This window comes from Typopeltis vanoorti, chromosome 14, assembly GCF_054136105.1.
Source record: "Typopeltis vanoorti isolate ZY-2024b chromosome 14, IOZ_Tvanoo_1.0, whole genome shotgun sequence".
Lineage (NCBI taxonomy): Eukaryota > Metazoa > Arthropoda > Arachnida > Uropygi > Thelyphonidae > Typopeltis > Typopeltis vanoorti.
The window spans coordinates 22,533,974-22,549,345 of NC_143562.1; the positions used below are offsets into that span (position 1 = coordinate 22,533,974).

At 33.9% G+C, this 15,372-nt stretch overlaps 1 protein-coding gene across 2 annotated transcripts in view; it reads left to right on the top strand.

Moving 5' to 3' along the window:
• LOC150099291 (uncharacterized) overlaps positions 1 to 15,372 on the top strand; it is a 181,142-nt gene that overhangs the window by 128,823 nt on the left and 36,947 nt on the right. For both annotated transcript variants that reach the window (XM_090403549.1, XM_090403550.1), the window contains exons 5-7: positions 3,910 to 4,015; positions 5,869 to 5,933; positions 6,901 to 7,050. In XM_090403549.1, coding sequence (XP_090259675.1) covers positions 3,910 to 4,015; positions 5,869 to 5,933; positions 6,901 to 7,050 — 321 coding nt within the window. The remainder of the gene's footprint in view (positions 1 to 3,909; positions 4,016 to 5,868; positions 5,934 to 6,900; positions 7,051 to 15,372) is intronic.

Below are 15,372 nucleotides of genomic sequence, written 5' to 3' on the forward strand. Positions count from 1 at the left end.
TAGCTTCATTCTAATTTGTCTGTTCAGTGGGGAGAAAATCTTGCTGGCTCCGTCTTTGCATTTGATGTAGCGGTACATTGTCCGTACTTGTATATCAGAATAATGTTTCTCATGTCTTTTAAATTCAAACCAAGGTTTTTCAGTCGAAGAGCCGAGGTGCTTCCGACTACGTCCCTACTTAGTTAAAAAAACACATGTCATTCTTCCGATGATTCCACGAAGGGGGAGAGGAGGGTTCCAATTTATTAACAGTGGCCTCGCTTACGTAACAATAGCTTGCTATACGGAATGCGTGTAGCGTGTCTTTCTGCATTTCGCTAATAACAATAGGCTCAGCGAATGATCCAAGATTTTACAATGAGCTTACGCTAGTTCAACTGACCTGCTGTAGAACACCCCGGTGTACAATATCCCTCAATCTCCTTATGAATTCAAAAGTTATATGATTACTCTCTAACAACAAAAAAAGTGGAAGAAAAAGCCTATTAGGCTTTATTTTGTAACTCCTATTATTGAGACATGTACAAAAATAGTGCATTGTTGTTAAAATGAGTTGTTCTTAAAAGTTTTAGATTTTAATACAATTTTTCTCCCCAAAAATGTGTTCGTTTAGTTATACAAAAAAAAAATCTTCAGATTCAATCCAGTTGAAGACACGCAGAATATCAAATGTGGAAAAGAAACGTTCGCTCGTGTGGTTATGATTTCTTTCCCTTCTTTTCTGTATGTTAAAGAGAAAAAAAAAGGGGGGGGGGGGAAGACAGACGTTGACTGCACCTAGCAATCGAATGCGTAGACTTGCGTGACCACACCGCTATCTCGTAAGCATAGACGTCGTTTGATTTCGTCTGTTATCATAGAATTTGCGATTGCTGGACGCTTTAACGTGAGCTTCTTGATTGGGTGGAGTTAAACAATAAAGAAAACAGTCCTAGCGTATCTGATAATGTTCTTCAAGGCTCCGTTTGTAGTGACAGGAAGTGGAAGTTGCAATACCCTCACTCCCCCTCCCCTCCAATGTCCATTATTTCTGAAGTACTCGTCTTGGGTGCGTGTCATGATCAGATTACATGGGAATCTCCCAAGACAAAGTCATCCTGCCATAGACTTCATAACTTGTTCCCAGAGAAATATCTAAAAAAAAAAAAAACGAAAAGAAAAAAATAAATAAACCGGTAAAGCACATCTTAATGCATACTTTTTAGTAAGCGATTGTGTTCGGAAGAACACCTACCACATTCTGTCAATGAATTAGCCATTTTAGGCGAAGGATTAGAGGTGCAGTAGAGAAACGCAAAGTAGACCTGTAGAACAACTATGACAAATAATAATAATAATCAAAGTATCATTCAGTTTATTTCGAACCTATTACTAGCTGCACTTATTAATATCATTAATGGTGTGAGCCAGTAGAAGTTCTGAATCTTTGCTTAAATAATACTAAAAATGAAATGACACCACATACAAACAGTTCTTCAGATTAAATGATTGAAGGATAACAGTTATACATGACTAATAATAAAATATGAATCTAAGAATCAAATTAGCCTCAGAGAGAGAGAGAGAAAGAAAGAAAGAGAGAGAATTTCGGTGACAGAAACGTTCCTAGAACCACAGACTGGATTCAATTTGTGAAAAAGAAACAGTTTTCTCACAGATCAGAACAGAAACGAACTAACGCATTGTCTTCGAACGCTGTTCGAATATTCGGTGAATGAAAATTATTAAATAAAAAACCCTGTAAAGTGTATTTTGAAAAGCGAATATTGGAACATCATGGGCTCAAAAAAGGATGAAAAAGTTGGTTACTCAGCTTCTTTGAAACTTCGTGTGCATTCCCTTGGTACCGAAATTCATAGCAATAATAAGAAAAAATGAACGTTATTAATTAATAAATAGGTTTTTTACACAGCATTCGACAGAAAGATTTGAAAATCGTTTCCGAATTTTCTTGTGTGGTTGTAAATTCATTATGGCATTTGATACTATTGTTAATTAATTCGTATTTCTTCCACGTGTTCTCCGTTCTTCACCTAACAGACTATACTGTAAGTTCGAATCTTACTCAGTGAGACACTACCACCATACTTGCTGAAAGCCTGAAGTGGCTTAAAAAAAAAGTTTCAATTTCTGCTGTAGAGTTTTTTTTTTTTTTTCTAAATTATCTAATCTTCGGAGCCAACTCATGATGTCAATATACGACTGGTTCGCAATCGCTCGCGGATGGAATTCATAAAAAAGAATTCTATAGCAGTGTTAATAGCATCAGGTAATTCGATTATACATAAAATTGTTGTCAGTCAACCGAAACATAGAGGAAGAAATGTGAAACTACAATACCCGAATGAATATTAACTTGTGGACTAATTTGACCAGCTGCGCACTCAGGATTTAATCTTGGAAGGGGGGAGTTGAGTAGACGATTTGAGAATACACACTACACATTGCATATGACCTATGACTGAGCATCTGCAGTGATCGACAATACATGATCTCCTCTGGCCCGGCTCGGGCAAACGAATTAGCTCTCGGTTCGCTCGAGAGCTAATTCGCTAATTCGTCGCCTTGCGTTCACAACGGCCGTGATTCCAGAGAGCTATAGGGTATTCCCACCTTAAACTCAAACTTGGAATGATATATATCAACTCTCTGTATTCTTAAGAAAGCAATCAGCTAAACACTTAAAATTATGTGAAATTTTCTGAAAAGTCCAGTACTGTTCTGAAGTAAAAATGTATCTGGTGAAACAACATATATATATATATATATATATATATATATATAGTTTATACTGCATATATATATGGGATCGTTAATGTAAACGATTCAATATTCAAATTAATAATAATAATAATAAACAACCGCGTTTAACAGCTAAGAATATCTGAGATATAATCACGCCCCTGAAAAGAGATAACGTTGTTTTTTCAGTTATATTTGTTAATAAACTGTTTACGCACTTGCAATCCCTCCACCTTCCCCTCTCTCTCTCTCTCACACACACACAGACTGTTATTATATATATATATATATATATATATAAAAAAAAGAAGCCTTTCCATTTACCAGTGCCGTGGCGAAAGAGGCGCCCGCCACGGACGCAACTAGGTTTGGGGCGCAAAACGTAAAAAATGTAAAAAAATAAAAAAAAATAAATAGATATAAAAGTCGCTATTTTATATTGTATTTTTAAATTTCGGCAATACGCCACTTTAGACACACACAAATTCTGCAACACACTGCAACTCATTTTGATGGGGTTAATAGTAAGTATTTAATATATTACATTTAGTAAAATTTAACTTGTTACATTTAAATTTTTCAAAATTTTTGTCATTTTTGGGTTAGGGGGCGCATGTTAGACACTTGCCACAGGCGCTTCGTACCCTCGTTACTGTACTGCCATTTACTATTTATGATCAATTCACTAAGCTACAAACCACAAGTGCATAGGAGCATGCACTCGTACATGCACAGAGGTTTAAAAAAAGGGCGCTGAATGAAACCGATTAATTGCATGACTGACATAACTCTCATTAACCGAGAGAACGACATTTTGCCGCGGGTGGCAGATGTTGTAGTAATACATTTATACAGAGTTGGAAAAGAAATTATATATATATATATATATATATATATATATATATATATATATATATATATATATATATATATTATATTGTATAATAAAAGGCATTTCGTTTCTTCCCTATAGCTAAATGGTGATAATGGTTTTAAAATTCTTAACTTTGGAACTATATATATATATATATACAGTATATATATATATATATATATATATATATATATATATATATATATATATATATATATATATATATATATATATATATATATATGGAACAGATGAAAGAAAGAACTGAAAATCTGTATGTATTTACTCTTTAGGGTTGCCAGTCCATTACCCAAAGATGACATGCTGTCAACAGCTACTCCTGTTATGGAAAACGAACCCCGAATATTCATTATGGATGGACCAGTTCAGTTTACAATGGTGTGTGCATTATTATATACAGTACTTTTAGTATTGCGATAAATGGCCAAAACGCACTTAATTCTGCAAAGATAATATGCCCAAATGTCAAATGATAGATAATACGTAGACTGAAATATAATTCATAGTACTTATAAAAATACTTATAAAATGTATAACAAAAGTGCTTATAACATATAAAATAAAAGTTTCAGGAACTTGTGATTTTTCTGCAGATCGAGCATGTTCACAAGAAGAAACTTGAATAAAACTTGACCGACTTCATAGATAAAATAATCTCCCTATCCACTTCTTAAACTTGCGGAGGTCACGGTCGAAAAAAATGCAGCGTAGGTCGCGTGTATCTGAGATATACATTCATTACTAGTATGTGCTAAAATGCGATAAAACTTAAAAAAAAAACACTGCAAATATAATACATGATGGTTTATTTATTTTCAGCAATCTAGACATATTGAACAAAGAAACAAAGGAAAAAACAACTAAACCAATACTATACAGACGTTGGAGGTCGCGGTATCTCTCAGATACAATTTACTATCAAATATCACTTTCACTTTCGGACTCGAGTAACATTCGCTGAATCTCTTCAACATCTGATGGATTATCCAATCGATATATTTTTCCAGCCATTTTCAACGGTAAATAAAAAAATAATAAAAAAAAAAACTAAACCAATATTATACTGACATCGGAGGTCGCGGTATCTCTCAGATACAATTTACTCTGAAATATTACATGCCTTTACATAACATGTGTTAAACCTAAACTGACCGCATAAACAGTGTGGAATATCACTCGTAATATATGTATGCACAGCTAGTCATGCCCTCCAAGCTATACACTGGTTATGTGTAAGAATATTTATATTAAACAATTTATTTGTATCTGTCAGATCAGCCGCTTCCTCCGCAGGGTTAATAAATCATCGAACATTGCTAAAGCAAAATCGCGGATTATCATTGGAAGAAGCTATGTGTACTGCAACATTTCTTCATAAGAAGGAATGTTGTTCGTAGAGATTCATGATTGCTAAATCCGATGACAGAATTCTAACGCCTAATCCCATCGGAGCATTTATACTTTCGTCGGGCTTTTTCTTTTTCAAAGATACCTAAGATTTATATAGTAAACTTGAAGAAATAAAACAAAATCGTGAAGTTCGAGCTCCCATCCCATAATAGATTGACACACTTCGATTGGTAAACTTCACATCTCCATCGGCTCATTTGTCTCAGCAGAGCGACAATCTTATGTATACTTATCATCCATCACACACAATGAAAAATATAGCTTAAGGTAGTTGTATCCAACTAGTATTAAGATAACATAGAGTGCTGCTAAATTTTGTATATTAACTGAAAAGATCATTTCAGGGGGTAATTTCTCTGGAGTACCTCTGCTAGTCGTAATCGGATAAATAACAAATAAGTATAGAAACGATCTGAGACAATTATAAAAAAGGTGCATTTTGCAATACAGTGTTATTATATACATCGATATAACAACAACTGAATTTCGAACTTTTGATTTATTTTCATTTGAAACATATACTCCTGTACAGTTTTGCCTAATGTGGCCACTCAAACTTATCCTTTTAAAACTAAAATTGGATTCACTAAAAATATGCTAACATAGATCCTAATTACCAAATATCAAACTTCGTCAAGTCAGTATGGAGTTATTACTACCATTTCGAATAATTGTAATTTTTTTTTCACTAAAAATAGCCAACTTTAAACCAAAACCGAGATAAGTGACCAAATTTTGGTGTCAAGATCATAAATATGAAATTTATGCATGTTATCTAATACATGTTAGCTGTTTTATTTATACTTCTTTTCCATTTTTAGGGAGTTCAGCGGCAGGAGAGGCACTTGTTTCTGTTCAGTGATTTACTGCTTATAGCGAAGCCTAGGTTAGTATTTTGAGTTATTTCTTTCGAAATGATATTTTAACAAAGCACTTAAGGTAAAAAACAAATTATGCCACGAATACAGAGAGCAAATAAATCATATGTATACTTCAAGGGAATGCTGAAAAGTAATTTGGGGGGGGGGGGGAGAACAAATCCGAACGATGGTGTTAGTGAACTACACTGCACTCATTCGGTGAACTTTCCCGCACTTCTGCGTGGATTCGCAGGTCTGCCAATCTCGGGAATAAAGTACTGGAAACTGTGAAGGTTTCGAGAAGACCATGTCAGTGATAATGAAGCACCTTGTGATTACGATTACGTTGCAGAAAACGTTCCCATTAACTCTTTTGAATGTTGTCTATGGGAATGTACAGACATTAGCACTGTTCGATGTTGAGTTGAAGTCGTTTGCAATGCCTTCTGGGACATGAATGGTGCAGATCATGCCTGCTGGTACTATCATTAACTCTGTGCGCTAACGTTGGGAGAGTGAAAAAAAAAAAAAAAAAACTGAAGGCATGGATTGTAAGCGTTCGTTCTGACATGTATATATATTTTTTTTTTTTTATCCACCCAACTTACAATCTATACTTTACTCCATCTGGCATCCCGTTCTTCCCAAAACTGTAGAAATATTTGAGAGGAAAATACCGTGTTGGATGACGAAATCAAGAAAGCGATGATGACGTGTTTCTGGAGCAACGGACTCATGACACTACCTGAACGATGACGAAAGTATGTGAATCAAGAAGATGATTGTCTTGAAAAATAATTACGCATCAAGTTGCGGAATAAAGTTCAATCCGTTTTTGTTTCAATGTAGCATCTTCTTCTATTATTATTATTATTATTAAAAAAAAAAAAAGATTACTTTCAGTACATCCCTTGTAACTAATAATTTGCTATAATCTGCTTTCCTTTGGACGTGTAACTTTTCCTGATAGGTATCTTTGTGTTAATTTTTAAGATCATCTGGTGCCTACAAACTGAAAGAAAAGGTTCGAGTATGCGAACTTTGGCTCTCTAATTGTCTCGATGACGTGTGCGAAGCGCTCAAATCTATCGAAACATCATTTGTCATTGGATGGCCAACAACGAATATTGTAGTTACGTTCAGGTAAATATTTATAGTTCTATATAGTTCTCAGCATGCATTTACTATTCTTATATGTTGCTGAAAAGCCATCCCTATATTCAGAGATATGTCGTATTCGCCATTTCGAATTCCACAAATATCGATTAATTAATTAATTGGTCATTGAAATGCTTTTTTTAACATTATTTTTTACTGAAGTCTTTGCTCCAATCTGCACGTATTATTACCTGACAAACAATAGGTAATTTTCATGCCACCTGGAATGACTAATCGCATTATTACCAAATCACTCCTAATTAAACCCTCAAGTCAACTAGCGGCTGACAACAGGGCTAGCTAATAACAAGGAACGCAGTCGTAATAATCCTAATAATGATTTTTAATACTGTTATCTATTACTTACCTTCCCTGTTCTCATTGTAAGGTCATTTTTAAGTGCAATTTATATTTTCTTTCCACTGAGATCTCATAGTAATCTGTTAACATGTATAATGCGATTTGATGATTACTTAAAGAAGTGGCTAATAACGAATTCTCAATAAGAATAAATAAGAATTATTAGTATGAGATGTGTCGTTATTTTGTTTGTCCCAATTTTGAGATAAATAAAAGCTTACCTTTGGAAAGCATTATGTATTATTCTCATGATGAACTTTAATTAGCAAAACTGTATAAATAAAACTATTACAAGACGTCTGTTTTATAATATATGTTTAATAATAATAATAATACTAAATTTAGTTCGTATTTTCTCCTAAGCGACATTAGCATTAATACCGTAGGGAAAATAAGAGTTAGATAATCCGATTATCCTGCTTTAGAGCCCAAACACAACTGTTTTTAAAGCCACTTTAGGCCGCCAACAAGCAGAATGGTAATCACACCAGGCGAAGAAATTTATTTATTACCTTGATAAGAAGATGTCAAAACTAATAATTGTTCAAAAATAAATACTACCTTTTTATGTTACTGTGGTTGCTTGCTTGATACATGGCTTGAAACGCTACCTAATCAAAAAAAAAATACATTTTAAATATATCTTGTCCTTTCCGGATGTTATTTCTGTAATTATAAGGCCTACTGCGTTTAGTGCACACACATTAGTAAACAGATTTTTCACCTAAACATAAAAAAAAATAATAAAATAATAAAATAACTACACTTCACAGCCACAACAACACAAATTCTAAAGCCGTATTTCCAAACGACTGAACAAATTACTGCGATATGTAAATACTCTTGAAACAGTATTGATTATAGAGTGCGCCTTTTTTGAGAAGAATTATTAATGTTTCCTTTTATTTTGTTTTAATGTTTTGTTTTTAATAAGGAGTGAAGTGATCACTATATTAAAAATCAGCGTAATTTAATTATGCAAAAAAAAAGAAGAAAATTGAAACTAAACATGAAAAAATTTATTGCAGGGTCTCACAGCAGTTTATACAGTAACTAATTTTAAAGCAATTTTATTTTATTTTTACGTTTAGTGCAGCATGGGGAATAAAAGGCGTTAGCGAGTATTTATTTATTTAGTGCAGATTATAATTAATGATAATTTTATTATGAACACTCATTAAGCAATAAGCAACCTTAAGGAGAAAAATGAATTTAGATTTTTAGTAAAAATCTAACTATTTTAAATTCACGAAGTAATTCATATATTCTTAGACTCCTCAACTGTTCCTTGATTTATTTTTTGATCACCATTATTTGAAACAAAATTCTTTTTGAATCTCATCGTCATGACTGACTAACTTTTCAAGCTTGTAAATATAGTTTTTGAAAATTTAATAATTGAAGCGTGTTGTAATGAATTATTGAGTAAATTAATATGAAGTTAGTATATTAATTTTGTTAATAAAGTGCTAATTACTAATCATATTTATTTAGATAAATTTGTAAAATTGAAATCCAAATTAGCTTTTCAGGCAAGTTTTAATTTGATCTGGAAAATATGTTAGCATCGCCTAATTAGTATAATCTGTTCTTGCTTAACAATATGACTAGTGTAAACTATTATTTCTGGATCAATGCATGGTTCACAAGTTGAAGTTCCTCTTTTAAATACTAATAACGCTTAGAAAATTTTCAATGGCGCCTCTAGACATGGCGTTAATTGCTAGCCGACTTAGTGTCTCCCCTTTCAATCCAAAGATTCTGCTATATGACGCCTTCAAATGCCAGTTGTGATAACTAGTAGGCGCCAGTCAAAAACCATCTCTTAGTGGATTAGGTCCGTTTCCTACATTGACCGTCCCGTGGACACCGGCCAGGTTCTTTAGAGACATCTGAAGGAGACTGTATACGTGTTATCCATTAGCCTTAAGGCTGCACACGTGTGTTAAATCTTCCCCAGCTAGTCGCTTTATGCTCAGAAGTTGGTATTGGTCACTGGAGGAAAAGTGACGTTCATCTGTTGGGAGAATGCTCTTGGTGGTAAACAACACGACACGGTCAGAGACTGTTTGAACTCTAAGATGCAGACCCGCTTTAACTAGTGAATGGACAGGTCTCAGTTGCTTCGACTAATGCGGAAAAAGTAATACTTGTTAATAGTATACTTCCAAACCAGAGAAGAAATATAAAACTATTCGATTTCATTCACAGGTAAGTTTTTTACAAATCAAACTTAAGATTATTCTGGATAGAACTTCTTTTTTTGGTATTTTAAAACAGAAAAGGAGAGCGAAGCATACATCTTATATCTAAGAATCATTGCTACTCTCTCTCTCTCCCTTAATTGTACTCCGTGTATCACAATTTTAGTCATAAACAATCTCGCACTTTGCAAATCCGTTATGAAGATAAAGTACATAAACAAAGTTTGTTTACGTACTTTATGTATATATTATTTCTTTGAAGGTATGATTTGAATGAAATATGTTAAGTTTAAATAAGAAAAATTTTAGATCGAAACGTCTATCTTTTGTAAGATTGACGTTTAATCCGCGTGGTTCTGGTTTGTTTATTTTTATCTTAGATTTATATATAGTATAGGATTCTGTTATTTCGTATTATAGGATTTTCACAACATTCTATAAGTGCCATACCATTTATAGGACATCTCAAATTCTTTAGTTCAGCTATCTCTTCGGAAGTTGGATAAATCAATCATTATCCTATCTTTTTTTCCCATCAGAGATGCGGTTTAGTTCTTAGTTATGCAAATTTCCTCAGTAATCTATCCGGGGGGGGGAATGAAGAAGAAGAGAGTTCATTCTTAGCATCGATATTATTTCAACTAAAACTACATTTAAACTGCTATTTTTAGATAACTTCTTAGGATTAAAATTGTTCCTCGAATTTTTTTAGTTAGTTATGAGCATATCTTACCTTATAAGAAGAATGATACTTCTCGTACGAGCTCAGGTCAATGAAAACTTGATACCCGGTTATAAGTAATATTTTCACTTATCCAGAATTTTAATCTCAAAATTTGGGCGTGATGTCCTCATCAGCCTACATGGCGTAAAATACGATGTGTACACGGAGTCAGTTTGCCTGTTATGAAGAAGAAAAACCAGAGTGTTTGGGATAAAAACCGCCACATCGTATCAGACCAGCTAACTCACCTTTGATTAAAAAATCATCATAAAGATTCTTTGCGTCATAGACGTGATTCGAACTCTGGTCTTTCCAACCAAAGGGCTCCCACGAAACCAACTGGATTACGGAGGCTCTAAAATACGATGAAAAAAAAATAGTTCTTGAGAAAAAAAAAAAAAAAAAAAATATATATATATAGATATATACATAATGTGAATTCCACCCTGGAAAAATTACACACCTATCATTCATATACATTTAGTATCATAGGCATGCTCGTTGTTAGGAGATTAAATGGGGTGGGTGATCAGCCAATTGTAATGTGCCCACCAGCTGAACTCTTAGAAGGAGTATTTTCAAACTTTACCTGGCGAAGCGTAGAAAACGTCTGGTTAAGGTCTGGTTTGTTGAGTAAATAGCCTGTCCACTCTCCAATTAATGGATTGGAGAGTGGACAGTGATGCTCCGGAAGTGATGCTCTGAAAACTAATCATGGAACTTTTCTTCAAGTTACTTTAAGCCTCCAATAAGTAGGATGGGTGTCACACACCGGGCGATAAATATCATATACCACCTAATGACTTTCACACACAAACATGCCAAAATGGGATTTAAACTCACAATCCATTAATTGGAGAGTGGACAGGCTATTTACCTGACAAACCAGACGTTTCCCACGCTTTGCCAAGTAAAGTTTGAAAATATCCCTTCTAAGAGTTCAGCTGATGGGCATATTACAACTGGCTGATCACCCACACACATACACATTTTTGTTAATTAGGATACTCTTGTAGGAGTATCCTAATTATCTCTGGGAGAGAGAGAGAGAGAGAGAGAGAGAGAGAGAGAGAGAAAGAGAGAGAGAAAGAGCTTCCTTCTGATTTATAGTTACCAATTAAGAGTAGCAAAAAATATTTTGGGAAGATTATATAACCTGACTGAGTAGCCTTTTTGGCTAAATATTATACAAATATGAATGATCACAAGTGATTCTAATAAATTTATTTCTCGTTTTCAGCAATTAAAAAACATTTATCATCCAAAGGAACATTTACAACACACTGTCGTATGTATTATTATAATTATAATTTAATTTTCAAGTCATTTCTTTAGAAATGATTGTGTTATTTTTACAATATAAAGTAATGAACAATAACTAGAAAATGTCTCCAGATCTTTTGACCATGAAATTAATTTCCTTCATCGAAACGATAACATTTTTAAAACGTCTGTTAACGAAAATAACAAAATTGCAAATATGCTATTATTTAGTCAAGAGTAATTAAATAAATTAAATATTTTTTAATATTAATTCATTCACTTATTCTTTTCCAGATTCATATGCACTAAACAAACTAAATAGCATTTTAAACCAGTGTTATTAGAAACTTTGTTTTCATAACACTTGGTTGTCCGGTAAGATACAAAATGCTTCATCCGTAATTGAAACATCAACAACAATCTCTCTCTATATATATATCCTCGTGTATTCGTGTGTAGGAACAAACCACAAAGATAAATCTAACAACCCTCTGCATGCCCCGCTTTCACAGCAGTCAGCGATGGTGAGGCACAAAAGACGCTAAAGAAGACAACTGTCGCAGGTCGTACCGGACATCTGAGGTTCACCGAACAATCGCTTCATGTCTAGTGTCTGTTCTGCTTTCCCACTGACTGTACATTCATTTCTCGGCTGGCTTATAGGCGAGAAGGTCTATTCACAAAAAATGTAGTTTGGAAGAGTGACTGTATATCATGACTTCTGATTTGTCAAATACTTTGTATCCTTCATACAGTGCTGTACATGGGTGTGCCAGAAACCAAAAAAAAAAAAAAAATGAGTGTTACTTTGTAAAGTCTGTATGGATAAACCATGGTGGATCCAGAGAAAAATTATCACCCCTTCTATACCCTCAACTGAAAAAATCAGTGTAAAATCATGTTATGAATGTTATTGAGAAAATTAAGAATTGGGATGGTTTAAGATGGTCGTTTCTAAAATCAGGAGACACCACTGATTTCCATGTATGTTATAAGATGTACCAAGAGTTTTGCAATTATGATATTTCGATGCCTCAACACACACACACACACACACACACACACACACACACACACACACACACACACACACACACACACACACACACACACACACACACACACACACACACACACACACACACACACACACACACACACACCAATTTATGCAAATGTGGCTATTTGTTCAAAAGAATTGTATTAGGGGAAGTTACAGGTTGATATATTTATTAAGCATATAGTTTTTGTCATTCATCTGAAAGTTAAAAAAAAATCAGCTAATTCCTTTTATTCCCCTTATAGGAAGTGGGCTTAAAGCCTTTTTATCCCTATTTAACTTTTGGAGACTGAGTGGGCAGTTATACAAAAGGAAATCAAAATATTTGTTTTAATGACATTTAATATTCGAGTATTAAGGCTTAAAATCTGGGAGAAACTCATGTTAGAGGCTTAATGGAGTGAAATAGCACTCAGAAAGGATTTAAAATATTATTTAATTCTTCCAATATTTCGTCTCAGTCACTGAGATATCGTCAGGCAGTACAATATGAGACATGTAACACACACCCATACACAAAGGCAAACACAAAACTAAGCGAAACATGTGGACAAAAGAAAACATTCCTAACTATGTGGGGCACCTGTTGGCGGCCTAGGATGTAAACTGGAATCTCGAAGTATTAGTGTTTCCCATATTTTGGAAAGTTTAATGCAACAAAATTTATTTAAATTAGGCTGAGTTCCGAAAGCAGATTCCAGAATGATATTTTTCTTCTGAATTTACTGCGACGGAGTATCATGGTCTTTTTCTAATTAACTCTGTGAGCCGTATTCAAAGCATGATTCGCAAGGTCCAATTCACCATAGTCATGACTGTAGATGTACCTTTTTTGTGTTCTTCCATAAGAGCAGCAAGCCTTCAGTGGAGCTTGAAAGCCATGCAGAGATTGTATTTGTTTAAGACTGGCTATTTTTCTGAAGTGCCTCGGACATAGGGACTGACTGATGATAGCATTACTAAAATCTTTCTGAGGGCGAGGATTGAGGAAAGGATTTATTATTTTTTGATACTGTGGGAACTGTAGCCATTATATAAGAAGGCAAGAAGCCATTACAGAAGATAAGCTCGCTTCCCTTATAAAGAAATATATATAGAAAACGAAAAGCGGGGGAAGCTACCTACTGATTTCCAAAAGTTTGGCATAAAAAAGTTCCACCTGTTCCCTTGAGGAATGAAAAAGCTTTAGATGATATTTCTTAGCCATTTTAACATAAACATGGCGTTCAATTAAAAAAAAAGACGTTTATTTCAGTTGTATACACGTTTTATAAATGTTGCAATCCTAGATATGTGTTTTCCTGTAGTCAAAGCATTCATTTTAGGTTGTCACTACTTTGTTGGTATGTAACTAACTGGATATTTTTTCAGTTTTACATTTTCAGTTTTTGAATTATCTTGCTCATTCCGGGAATATTTTGCAATGGAGCTCTGTTACTTTACTCTTTATTCGCACAAATTATTTGTAAAAGAACGGAACTGCAAGGGTTGTTTCAGTCCAAAGGTTAACGCGCATTCCAATTTAAAACTGTTGAAATACTAAAATACAGAGACAATGTTAAAATCAGTACGAGGTCGAAATCCCCAGGTGCTGCAGATCTTCGAATAGCTTTTAAAATTTCTAGAAATCGCAAAGTTCAGACAAATCCACTTCGCCACCGCCTCCTTCAAAAATAAGCTTTCGATGGACGAGAGTCCACATTTGTTGACCTCACTAAGGCCACCCCCCTCTTTCTCTCTTTCCCACCCGCGAAAATGGCGGAGAAAGAGGTTTCATGATACCAAAGGAAGATCAAACAGGCATGGGACTTTGTAAATATGGAAATCTTGGTTCAGAACAAAGCGTATGAATAAGTAAAAAAATATAATCTACCAAAATATGTCAAATATTCATTACATGACGACTCCAATTACTTGTAATAATTTATCTGGTATTCATACTTCAGCAGTTCGATACCGCAGTCTGTTGAAACACATTTATTTTAAAAACAAATTCACATGGATTGTGCTTAAATTACCTTGACGGGTTAAATGATTCCAGGAGGTTTTTGTAATATTCATAATTTAGGCCTTTATAACTCCCTCTGGATTTCATTATTAGAAGTAGCAATTCAATTTCTGCTTATTCGATGCACAGGAAGATAGTGTGTGGTTGGGTGTTTTGTAATATGAGGGTGAATTATTCTGGTGCTGTTAATTTTCCTGAGAATAGATTACATGTAGAAAGAATGAGGTGTCTGTTTGAAAAGGTAGGTTATATGAAAACAGGATTTAATTTAGCTGATCAAAATTCTTTTTGTCTGCTTGACTAAGTGCATATCGTCATCAAAGTCCGGATCCATATGCACCTTCAAAGGACGGGAGGAGAAAGTACTACACGATTAAGTTTATATTATTATTCTCTTCTCTAAGCAATTATCTTTAATAAATCTATTTGTTTTTAGCATACCACAAATTTTTATTATGCAAAAGCAAACAAAAAATTTTTAGGATTCAAATCTTTCTCGTATATAGTATCACGGATTATCCAAGTTTTTTTTCTTTTTTTTCAGCAAATATTGATTTTTTTTTTAACGTTGGAACGTAAATAGCGAAAGATTAAATCTGAAGAATATGGAATTTTAAAGATACCTTCTTTAATAGAATGAATAACATCTAACAAAAAATAGAAAGAGGCAATGTTAAGAGTAGACTTG